General features: G+C 46.6%; 1 protein-coding gene across 1 annotated transcript; it reads left to right on the top strand.

Moving 5' to 3' along the window:
- The first annotated feature begins 218 nt into the window (after positions 1-218).
- LOC123097632 (ESX-1 secretion-associated protein EspI) lies at positions 219-2251 on the top strand. Its single transcript, XM_044519423.1, has 2 exons — positions 219-1125; positions 1372-2251. Exons 1-2 carry the CDS (start codon positions 282-284, stop codon positions 1779-1781), a joined length of 1254 nt encoding a protein of 417 aa, XP_044375358.1. The 5' UTR covers positions 219-281; the 3' UTR covers positions 1782-2251.
- The last annotated feature ends 10739 nt before the right edge of the window (positions 2252-12990 follow it).

Genomic DNA, 12990 nt, shown 5'->3' with positions numbered 1-12990 from the left:
GGCTCAGCTAGCTAGGCTAGGCTTCCACTGCTGCAGAGTGCAGTTTAGCTCGTGTACGTCCTTCAGCTTTTGTCCCGTCTCTTCTAACAAAGCGCAAGCTGAGGAGTTACCTAAATTACCCTCGGTATTATTAGGGCCGATGCTGTGGACACCGGGGGTGACGCTGTCATTGCGCGCGTCCTCTTCGCCAATTATAATGCCCCCCACGCTAACACAGCACGCGGGTCTAGTTCAGCTACCTCTCTCAACTTGGACATTCACGAGTCAAGACTCAAGACGCGATGCAGCCGACGGAGTCCGCCCAACGCCGGGCCTCGTCCACGGCGCCCCGGCGGAGCATCGGGTGCATGGCCGGCCTCCTCCGCCTGCTCTCCCCGTACCATCGCCACCGGAAGCGCCTCACCGCCAAGAACGCCACGCCAGAGGCCTCCCTACCGCCGCCGTCTCCACCGCCCATGAAGAAGCCGGCAGCGTCGCCGTCACCGACGCAGGCCCCAGGGAAGCCGCAGACGCAGACAGCTGTCCGGCGGCGGCGTTCATGCGAAGCGCCTCGGAGCCCGACGATCGCTCCGGAGTACCGCCGGGCCAGCTGTGACAGCCCCAGGCCGCCGCCGCCAGCCATCGTCGCGCGCCTAATGGGCCTGGAGGAGTCCGCGCCGGCTTCCCCCGCCACGACCCCGCGGCCACGACCGCTGCCAACCCGCCCTCCTCCTCCCCCGCCACCAGAGATGGCTGCGGAGAAGCGACGCAAGCTGCTGGGTGCGCTGGAGAAATGCGACGACGACCTCCAGACACTGCGGCGGATCATCGCGGCCGTCCGGGCTGCCGAGCTGCGGTCGGCCGCTGCGTCCGACGTCTCGCCGGCTCCGGCAGGGGAAGGCAAGGGCGCCAAGTGGATGGACGGCTCGCCGGCGCTGCAGCAGAAGCCGCGGGCCGAGGCGCAGTATCCCAGCCCGGACTCGGTGCTGGACGCCATCACCTCACCGAGATTTCCATGCAGGAAGCGGCCGTCTCCATGCACACATATCGATGCAGACAGCAAGCCCGAGATTACCCGTTGCAGTAACGACGCACTCATAGTACGATCCAAGATCGTGAAGCCCTCCCGAACACTTGTTTTCTCCGGTACGTGGTGGCATCTCTGATTCTCTGTCGTTCAAATACACAGTTCTCCATATAACTCACGTATACGTGCACGCATTTTATAGTACTCTGATGATCTGCACCGTGTTAGTTTCTCCAGATTAATTAAGCTTAAGTTTAGGGGTTTACGTGCCACATCAAATTTGCCAGTTGTCACTATCTTCTGTCGTGAAAAATATGCAGCAGGCTTCACGGTAACACGTGTGGTTTCTCGTCTCGTTCATGCAGGGGACTACTGCAAGATCAAGCAATACTGCAACGAGCTGCACGCCATGGCCATCTACCACCACCCGGCGACGGTGGCGGCCGTCGAGGGAATACCGCGGTGGACGCCGTCAGTAGCCGAGGCGCAGGGCTGGCAGCATCGGCGACGGTGGGGGCTGCAGGGCCCAGAGCGGAGCCGCGCGATGGTGGAGAGCGTGGGGGAGGTGTGGGGGCAGGGCGCCGGCGAGGAGCGGTGGGAGGCCGGCCTCGTCGGCGCCGCGCTGGAGCGCGCCATCCTGCAGGAACTGGTCTTGGACGTCGTGACGGAGCTGCTCGCGTACTCCGGGCGGGAAGCGCAGGCACCGTTCGGCCAGTTTGGCCGCGGGCACGACCACGGCGGCGGTGCCATGTGCCGGAAGAGGCTCTGTTTCTGAGCGATTTCGGGTGCTCTGTTCCGGCTTCATGCGTACGTACGAGTGGAGCAAGCCACGCACGTACGGTACGTACTCCAAGGGATGGATGTCGGTGACTGACCCCATGATGTTGGTGGTGGTCGTATTGAAAGATCGGATACGCTGTGGCGCCGTTGTAGGTGAGGGCAATAAAGTGACGCGTCGCTTTAGAATGTCGGAGGCGATGAAGTGAGCACAGTGAGACTGACTCTGCTTTGCGATCATGAGGTCGGCTCCACGCGCAGCCTTGCGTTGCGCCCACAAGGACACCAACACAAGGCGTTGAGTTAAGCTTGCATACGATATAGAGAAGGATGCGTTTCCAGTTCCATGGATCATCTAGTTGTATAGTGCTAGTAGTACATTTTTTTCTTTCTGGATTTACGAGTTTATGTGGACCGTTGTGACCATTTACGTCATTCTTGTTCTGGATACTGATTAATACCGGCTAATTATTTTTCTTAACCTTGAAACTTTTCCAAAATAGTATAGAGTAGTGCCTTCTTGCTCGCCTTGTATCCCGCCTAGGTCCATTGGAAAAAAATTATCATTCGAAATGGGCGGGAGGTGTTCGAACGAGGTCGAGGATTGATGGTTCATAGAACTTGAAAATCAGAAAAAGGTGACATTTTCTCTTTCAAAATGATGAACCTCTCCACCGCTAAAAGAAAATCATTGAAGAAACCGTCATAGGATCAACAACGAAGTGGCTAATCACTTTTTTCTCGCTCTCTGGGATTATTCTCGTTGGCCGAAATTATGGGTAGGAAGCAGGAGCAGTGGAGCATGCTTGGGATCCAGTGAGAACGCAGGCAGGGCAGGGCGAGCCCAACAATGCTACATTCACGGACTAACACAGGGGCGGGCCCGCTATGTGTGCGTAGGCTTGCTGATTGAAAATCCTACAGCACGTAGTACTTGGAGCGAAAATTCTAAACGCACCGACTAATACGGGGAGTTTACGGACTCCTTCGTTAACTAATCTTCACCCCCTGATTTTCAGAGGGTGTGGGCCCCTTACACTTATTTCTCCCAATCATGTTATTCCAGCTAAGCCACCCTATGAATACAGTAAAAATTAGGACGCCGATAACTGCCACACGTGTGGTGTATCAGGTGGTTGTACCGCACGTCCTGTGTGGCATGGAGACAACCCGCCCGCACGACAGCGTCCGGGCGCACCCCCCATCACAGCCCGCACGTTCGGTGCAGCGCAATCGCCCCGCACGAGCACGTCCGGGCAGCGAGCACGCGGCCCGCACAACCCCGTCTCGGCCGTCGCCCCTCCCCGCCTGCGAGCCACCTGCCCCGCGTGGCAGTAACCACGCGTCCCGCCGCGATTGCCATGGTCCGGACCCTCTTCAGTTGCCATGTTGCTGAATTGCAGTTGCCATGTTGCTGAACTACAGTTGCCATGTCGGACAACTACAGTTGCCATGGTTGCTCAAATGCAGTTGCCATCTTAGGTCAAGTGCCGGATGCCATTTTTGGGCAACTGCAGCTGTTGCCATGTATGGTCTGGTCTACTACAGTTACCATGATTTGAAAAACTTTAGGGGTTGCCACCTACTAACACTGGACAGTTGCCATGTAGCACTAAAAAAACATGGCAAAAAACATGTTTCGGGTAAAAGAGAGAGTTGACATCTGCTTACAAGCACGCTAGGGCAGTTGCCATGTACCCTGCAAAAACACATGGCAACTGATAGCTTTTGGTGTGTGGGAGAGGAGACGGGCATGTGGGCGACGGTGGTATCTTTAGGCGTTGCCACCTACTAACACTAGACAGTTGCCATGTAGCGCAACAAAAAGACGTGGCAATAAATAACACGTTCGGGTAAAAGAGAGTTGCCATCTGCTTACAATCACAAATATGGCAGTTGCCATGTACCCTTCAAAAACATGGCAAATGACAGCTTGGGTGTGGGGAGTGGGAGAATGGGCAGTCGTGGGAGACGGGGAACAGAAGTGGTGCGCGGCGTGCGGGCGCGACAGCAGTTTCATCGCATGCCCCGACTGGCGACCGTTGACCGCAGAGAGAAAACCGGCGTGCGGGCGAACTCCCTCACACGCCACACGCACGAGTTGTCCTACGTGGCACACAAAACAACCTTTTCATGCCAAGATTCATGCAAAAGACGCTGGACGGCGATGGAGGCGTGTGGGCGAGTTGGCTAACGCGCACACGTATGGGCATTAGTGTTTTCGAAAAATTATGCCCGTACTTGGTGTCTCATCGTCCTTGGCCTCCTAGTCAAGCGTTTGCACTCAAGTTTGCACGACATCCTTCTATTCACAGACTACATTTTACCGTGCCTTTGCCGCCAAAACAGCTGCTCGTACGTATGCGCGTCGCATCGGGTGAAGTAGTTAATCGCCATTACCAAAATAAAGCGGTGTAAATACGACAAATATTATTCTTGAAAACATGACATATTTGCATACGGATCAAGCATTTTTGTTTGAACAAGGACCATGCATAATCAAAGCATTGTCAAAACAAACTTAGAATTATGCACCTGTTAGGGCATCAACAATGTAGAGCGCTCACGGAGGCGCTTAAGCGAGATTTTTTTTATTTTGGAAAACATCAATGACTTTATAAATTAGAAACAATGGTTACATCATCTATTAGAAGGGGTACAATATTTCTCATTGGCTCCTTGAACCAATCCCTTGTCATCGAACTTTTTGCTAATCTAACGAGCTCATGAGCTAAATTATTCGCTTACAACGTTCAAACCTAGTAAGAAGAAAATCACAAGCCAAAAACAATCATAAAAACTGCTGCCGCTACTCCTACAGAATGTCCTTCGTTGTTCATTGTGTCAATGAATTACATGTTGTCACTATTAATAACGAGACGGTTGCAGCCCGCCTTTCATGCCAACAATAATCCAAACCTCAGCGCCAACGCTTCCGCTATCAGAACATCCGCGCACCATTCCATCTTCCAATTTGTGCCAACAACGAAATTTCCTTTGTCATCCCTAAGAACAGGCCCCCCAGTGCCCCTTAGCAAGTCGTGATCAAAAGAAGCATCCACACACAACTTGACGAACCCCATATAAGAGGTCTGCTCCATCCTTCATTTTTCCTATTTGCATTAGGTGAGTGGGCATTTACATAGTCTGCCGTTACAATGCGAATCCCCATCGAGGTTTGGTACGCCTCTTGAGACTTCCCCTCGTGAATCAAATTCCGTCTATTCCACCATAAATACCATGCGGCTATAGCAATGAGCTCCGATGCCTTCTGGGGGCCCAATATAGATAGTTCTTGATTTGTCATGAGGAGTAAAAATTCAAGAACTGCCTCACCCGCACGATCAGCATTTTTAACCGCTTCATACAACCTCAACTTATCCCACACCTCTGTAGCCTTTTGGCACAGAAACAACACGTATTTTGTCGAGCATGATGGGCAAATGGGCGAAGTTTTCATGTGTCTATTAGCCAACGTAACACGGACGGGAGGGTCCCATGTAACATACACCAGATAAAGATTTTTACCTTCGTCGGACAAGCTAATTTCCGTATCTTACCCCAAATAGGATTGACCTTACTTCTGCCCATACCGTTTGTGTATCCCATTTTTCTCCTGTGTTGCTTATCCCATTCCTCCAAATAAGCTGATGAAAAGTGAACAAACCATTTTCTGTATAGCTCCCAGCAATGAAATCCGGCATATTATGGATAGGGAGCGGGATCGTCAGGACTCGCTGGGCATCAATTTGCCACAATGTCTGTCTCACCAAATCTTCATCCCAAACATTCATGTCTGGATCAAAAAAATCAACAACTTTTGAAAGAAGATGCCCTTGTCTGGGGGCAATAATTTTTCTATTTGCACTACTCGAGATCCATGCATCTCCCCATATATCAATATTTTGCCCATTTCCAACTCGCCATATATAACCATTTCTAAGAGAGTCTACTCCCTCCATAATGCTTTGCCAAGTAAAAGAGGAGCCCTTCTATAAAATTGCTTTCATCAAATCACTATCTGGGAAGTACTTGTCTTGTAAGATAGTGGCACATAGGGATCAACATTATCAACGAGACGACAAGCTTGTCTGGCTAACAAAGCCAGATTAAAACAGTGTATGTCTCGAAAACCCATTCCTCCTTGGCCTTTCGGAACACACATCTTCCACCACGCCATCCAATGCATCCTTTTCTGGTTGTCCTCGTCATCCCACCAAGAAAGCGACATCGCGTCAAATGATTCCTTTACAATTTATTTAGGAATTTTAAAGACGGACATGGCATAAGTTGGAATAGCTTGAACAACATATTTGAGAAAAAATATCTTTCCTCCAGTAGATTTTTATTTTCTTTCCATCCACTAATTTTCATAATAATTCGACCAATCAGGAATTGAAAACAATCATTTTTGTCCATACCCACATTGGCACGTAAACCCAAATATTTGTCATTGAGTGCTTCAGTCATAATATTCATAATAGTACAAATTTGCACCTTGTTTTCCAGTTTTATATTGGGGCTGAAGAATATGCTAGATTTTTCGACACTCACCATTTGCCCCGAGGTAGCACAATAAGAATTTAGTACTGATTTCAAAGCCTCCACATTCATGGCATTTGCTCGCATAAAGATCAAAGAATAATTGGCAAAGAGGAGATTGGAAATGGAAGGGCTTATCTTGTAACCTTAATACCGGAAATATTGCCCATCTCGTCTGCGTTTGCTAAGAGGGCAGTTAAGCACTCGGCAGTTTTACCCCTAGTTTCCGAAAATCCTCATTCCTGCCCAAACCACTTTGCTTCTCTTATGCTTTCGCCCTTTGACTGTTTGACCATCACTTTGAAAAAATCATAACAAATTAATACTAACTCAGAAAAATGCAAATAAGATATCAAAATGTTAAGAAAAACATCAAATATATGTGCATGTGATTTGCACTCATGAAACAAATGTTGGGAAGTCCCCATCTCAGTTTGAGCCCATATGATATCAACACGAATAGTAAAATCTGAAGAAAATGAAAAACAATTGAAAAAAATTCAATTTTTTATGGCGAACATTGGCCAATGTTTGGAGTGGTTACCTAGTTTCATCACGGAATGACATTCATGGAAATCGTGGCAAAAAAACAAAATTAGCACTCCAAAATGCTTTTGGTTTGGAGCATCACTTTTGTTTTTTTTCACCACGACTTCCACAAATGTCATTCCCATACTAAAATTGTCAAGACCTCAAAACATTGGTCATTGTTTGCCACCAATTTTTTTTAGAATTTTAGATTTGTTTTCATTTTTTGGATTTGACTGTTTATGCTGAGATTATAGGAGCTCAAACTGAGATGGGGACCTTCTAACACATTTTTCATGAATGCAAATGACATGCACATATAGGTGATGTTTTTATGAGCATTTTGATATCTTATTCACATTTTTCGGAGTTAGTACGAATTTGTTATGATTTTTTCAAAGTGACGGTCAAATGGTCAAAGGGCAAAAGCGTAAGACGAGCAAACTACTTTGGGTAGGAAAGATGGTTTTCATAAACTAGGGGTAAACCTGCCGAGGGGGTCACAACTAAGGGCACATAATTAATTATCCTTTTTTTGGAAAACATCAATAACTTTATGAATTAGAAACAATGGTTACATTGTCCATTAGAAGGGGTACAATATTTCTCAATTGCTCCTTGAACCAATCCCTTGTCATCGAACTTTTTGCTAATCTAGCAAGCTCATGAGCTACTTTATTCGCTTACAATGTTCAAACCAAGTAAGAGGAAAATCACAAGCCAAAAAATAGCAAACATAAAAAAACTGCTGCTGCTGCTCCTGCAGAATGTCCTTCGTTGTTCATTGTGTCAATGAATTACATGTTGTCAGAATTAATAACGAGACGATTGCAGCCCGCCTTTCATGCCAAGAATAATCCAAACCTCATGCCAACACTTCCACTATCAGAACGTCCGCGCACCATTCTATCTTCCAATTTGTGCCAACGATGAAATTTCCTTTGTCATCCCTAAGAACAGGCCCCCAGTGTCCCTTAGCAGGTCGTTATCAAAAGAAGCATCCACATTCAACTTGACGAACCCCATGAAGGAGGTCTGCTCCATCCTTCATTTTTCCTATTTGCATTAGGTGAGTGGGCATTTACATAGTTTGCCGTTACAACACGAATCCCCATTGAGGTTTGGTACGCCTCTTGAGACTTCCCATCGTGAGTCAAATTCCGTCTATTCCACCATAAATACCATGTGGCTATAGCAATGAGCTCCCATGCCTTCTGGGGGCCCAATATAGATAGTTGTTGATCTGTCAGGAGGAGTAAAAATTCAAGAACTGCCTCTCCCGCACGATCAACAACACAAGCATTTTTAACCGCTTCATACATCCTCAAGTTATCCCACACCTCTGCAGCCTTTTGGCACAGAAACAACATGTATTTTGTATCCTCTGGCCCATTCAAGCATGATGGGCAAATGGGTGAAGTTTTCATGTCTCTATTGGCCAACATAGCACGGACAGGAGGGTCCCATGTAACATACGCCAGATAAAGATTTTTACCTTCGTCGGACAAGCTAATTTCCATATCTTACCCCAAATAGGATTGACCTTACTTCTGCCCATACCGTTTGTGTATCCCAATTTTCTCCTGTGTTGCTTATTCCATTCCTCCAAATAAGCTGATTGAACAGTGAACAAACCATTTTTTTGTATAGCTCCTGGCAATGAAATCCGGCATATTATGCATAGGGAGAGGGATCGTCAGGACTCGCTGGGCATCAATTTGCCACAATGTCTGTCTCACCAAATCTCCATCCCAAACATTCATGTCTGGATCAATAAAATCAACAACTTTTGAAAGAAGATGCCCTCGTCTAGGGGTAATAATTTTTCTATTTGCACTACCCGAGATCCATGCATCTCCCCATATATCAATATTTACCCATTCCAACTCGCCATATATAACCATTGTAGGAGATATGCCCTAGAGGCAATAATAAATGTTATTGATTATCTCCCTGTTCATAATTATGTTTATGTTCCATGCTATAACTGTTGTGGTTCCCGAGCCCGTATATCCATAAAGGCTCTGGGGAGAACCCATATGCACGTGTGGAATAATAAACGATAAAATGTATTCCTAGTCATGCCTCTAAGACTAGCTCAAGTGTTGCATGATGATTATGTTTTCCCAATCATGGGCATGTCTATGCCAAGCAACTTTGAGGGCACAATGTCAGGAAGGACATTTGTGTTGAATCGACCCGAATTGATGTTATGCTATGAGATACATTCGTCACAAGTTTATTGGTACATAACACAGAGATGGTTAACGTTTGCATGATTCCTTAGACCATGAGAGTATCGAGTTTCTTCATGCTTGCTTCATGAACTTTGGGGTTTGTTAAACGTCATCCGTAAATGGGTGGCTATTACGGCGGCTTACGGGTTCATGGAAAAGTGTGTCAAGTAACTTGATAGCTCAAGATTGGGATTTGCTCCTCCAACGATGGAGAGATATCTCTGGGCCCTCTCGGTGTTACGGTATCCATCATCGTCTGGCCAGACACTTTGTGATTTGATCACGGGGATGCCGGAACACGATAACGAGAAAAGAGAACAATACCGGTAACGAGGTAACTAGCATAGTGGACAAGTTGTTGATCCACGGGAATGCCAACATGTCTCACCTCGGGTATTTGTAACATATCGCGAAGCAACAGGAATAGCACACGGCAACTGGAGGTTCACTCGAATATTTATTCGTGTGGGTATAGGGGTCAATATGGGTGTCCACGGCTCCGATGTTGATCATTGATCGGAAGGGGTTCCGGGTCATGTCTATACTTCACCGAACCTATAGGGTCACACGCTTAAGGGTCATCTATCTGCTGAATACTAGACAGGGAGTCTGAGAGAAAATCACCGAAAAAGTTTCGGACACCGAAAAGTTTCGGACAGCGGAATCGTACCGCTGAGAGAGGTCATCGGATAAGTTTCGATGATACCGAAAAGTTGTTTCGGGATACACCATTAAGTCAAATTGGTTTCGGCACATGCCTGATAATTCTTGGAGGATGCCAGAATCATTCTGGAAGCTTTTTGGAATTTTCTGAGATAAAAACCGGAAATGTTCCGGAGCTGCCGGAGCCACTTCAGATGCGTTTCGCAGATGAAAATCACTAAAACCGGAATTGTTTCGGAACGCGTTGAAAATCATTTTAGTGGGTATTGGAAATGTTCTTAGCCCACATAAATATTTTCAGTTCGATCAGACGCTGAAAAATGTCGTCGTGAATAGTGAAAATCAGCTTTATGGTTACTTTATGGAAAGCCACCTTTTGGGGCTTTGCTCCAAAAGATCTTGGGGATGACATGGATGGATAGGAGCCATTTTTTGGGCCCCTCATGGGGGTGTGGCCGGCCACATGGGGTATCCCCCCTTGGGGACCCTCTTGTTCCTTGGTTTCACTCCTAGGTCCTTGTGGAAGGACTTCATTCATGTGCATTTTGGGTTTTTTGTGAAACTACCCTACCCCCTTGGGATTTCCTATAAATAGAGGTGGAGGGGCAGCCCTCCACACTCATCCCTTGCTCTCATACACATGCCATGCATTATCTGGCTTCTTCTCTCCCTCCCACGAAAAGAGTTTCGTAGAGCCGTAAGGCTGTCTGGGTTCCGGCAGGAACTAGTTCTGGACGGCGAAGCCCTGCCGGATAGATGACACCGTATGTGTGCAACTCTGTAGAGAGATCGTAGTTTCGGTCTTAGTTCGTGAGTGCCTCCCGAAGGGCTGTCCGTGTGACCGTCCGAGTTTCGAAGGTCCTCCCGGAGGGCTGTCCGAGTGACCGTTCGAGTTTCGAAGGTCCTCCCGAAGGGCTGTCCGCGACACCGTCCGGGGGGCTGTTCGACCGCCTCCCGGAGGGCTGTCTGAGGAGCAGATGAGGGTATACATCCTCGCGGTTGGGAGGTTGTAAATCCTAGCTGCGGGGATCTGCACCGCCGATCGTCATCGACTCTACTTCCCGCTGCGCTACGAGTCGGTAACGAAAAAGATCAAACCATGTATGCAGTCTCCATAGTGGTCCTGGGCTGGTGCGTAGGTCGGAAATTTTTTGTTTTCTGTCGCGTTCCCCTACAGTGGCATCAAGAGCCGTGCTATGCGTAGATGCAGGTTTCGATCTAGAATACATGGAGATGTATGGGTATTGCATAATATAATTAGGTAGTAGATGAGATCTATTGCTGAAAATTATTTATGCGGGTGACAGATGAAATATGTTACCCGACGTTCTTGTTGCTTCCCTAGAATTTGCGTTTGCTCAATCTCGAGACAGCATGGTGGAATTTGACAAAGTTCTGGCAATCCGTGATCCTGATTGATCATGGAAGTGCTATCAGTTCTTTGGGTTCTGCCGTAGTCAAAAGAAAGATGAAATTCGCAGATGAAAGGGCATTGCAGATATTATCTGCACGGGGGTCATGCGTATGACGAAGTTTAGTATGGGGCTCGAGATTTAATTATCTCGTGTTTCATACACCCCGAGATGTTAATCTAGCAACTTGAATAATCATACTTGATGATAAAACGTTGGTAGCTGCGGTTTAAGTCAAAACCTTAGAAGCCACGTAAAATAAAATTTTGCATAAACCGATTAGAGGTGTCTAACTTGGTTTTGCAGGATGTGCATGTGATGTGGTATAGCAGTGCTCATACTAATTCGATTATGTATGATATGACTATATGATGTAATTTGATTAACATGACCTGCGTGTCATGGTTCGGCATGATGGCTGGAGCCATATGATTGCACTTTAATGACCTGCGTGTCAACCTTAAGTAATGCATTAATTTTATACGCTATGGAGATAGCAATATTATCTGGTGCATCGACAAGGTGGTGGCAATCTTCGCGAAGGTGAACACCAACACGAATGCCGAAGACGAAGAAATGAAATACTTCTCCGTCAGAAAGGGCTATACCATATCATGCTATTATGAATTGCCTGAGATGTTTATCCCTTATGTTGCACCCTTCTTGATTGCGCGGTAGTCGCTTTTTATTAGGGTGATCTCTCACAAAAATACCAAGTAGTTAGTGTTCTCCCAAGTGTAGCACCGTCACGGCACCTATCTTTTCGGGGTGCGCCGTGTCACACGGGTACGAACGATTAGAGAAGTGTGAGGCGGGTGAGTTGAGACCTCGCAGCAAGATCACTTGGTTGTCTTGACGTTCAGGCATGACCGTCATGAGCTCGGAACACACGCATCGAAAGATGAACAAGAGTCACATAGAGATGTGATTGGCAAGTTGGCCTACCGGTTGAGATTTTTCATCATCAGTGGTGTTACACCAATGGCGAACAATTGAAATGTGGGTCTTGTATCACTCACAATCAATTTTGAGAGATATTGATTTGAGTGGGAGCGCACTGTTGAATTAACATGTTTAATTCTCAGTGCAATTAATTATGAACACTGTCTAAGTGTTTCTTGCAAAATAGTTGTAGAATAATGGCTCGCGTTTCCACCTTCCCTATTAAAATTGAATAGCTGTTAAATATCTGGTTAAAACTTTACGATTGGTAACGTAATATGAGGATTGTCCTCAAAAGTGCCGAGAAGGACTTTGTCCTATCGCATGCTTTCCGTATCCTCCCGCTAATGCTATGGATCATGTGACTCTCGTCCTTCGATCCAAAAGCTATAATTCCGTTTCTGTCAAGTGCAATATGTTTGCTTCCATGAAACCCAAACTTCGAAAGTTGGGATAGTTATATGATATTCATGGAACTGGAAATTATTTTCAGATACAAACAAAGCAATGTTTGTTTGCAAGTATTAGTAAAAGTGTTTACTATGCATTTGACTGTTGGGAAAGGGATCCAGAAGAACGCCTGTCATATAATGAAAGGTGAATAAAACAACAACTTAAAGAGAAAGGAAGTGTCCAAAGGGTGTTAGTATGACTTACACGCCTAGGAAGTCCGGGGCTAACGCCACTCTTAAGTTGGGTGCTTCTTTTGCGAGTAGGAGAAATACTAAAAGTTAAACTGTTAGAAGTATAAAGGCAGAAAGAAAGATGACTGGAATATCCAGCTCATGTATGAATGTCATACAAGTTTTTGATGTATAGTAGGCTGGTCAAAGATATAGTTCTTGGGAATTATGGTTAAACATGTTAATCACTAATTCTTGGG

The sequence above is a fragment of the Triticum aestivum genome, chromosome 4D (genome assembly GCF_018294505.1).
Source record: "Triticum aestivum cultivar Chinese Spring chromosome 4D, IWGSC CS RefSeq v2.1, whole genome shotgun sequence".
NCBI classification, from domain to species: Eukaryota; Viridiplantae; Streptophyta; class Magnoliopsida; order Poales; family Poaceae; genus Triticum; species Triticum aestivum.
The sequence above is the reverse complement of the archived record's forward strand: the minus strand, read 5'-3'. Positions and strand labels throughout refer to the sequence as shown.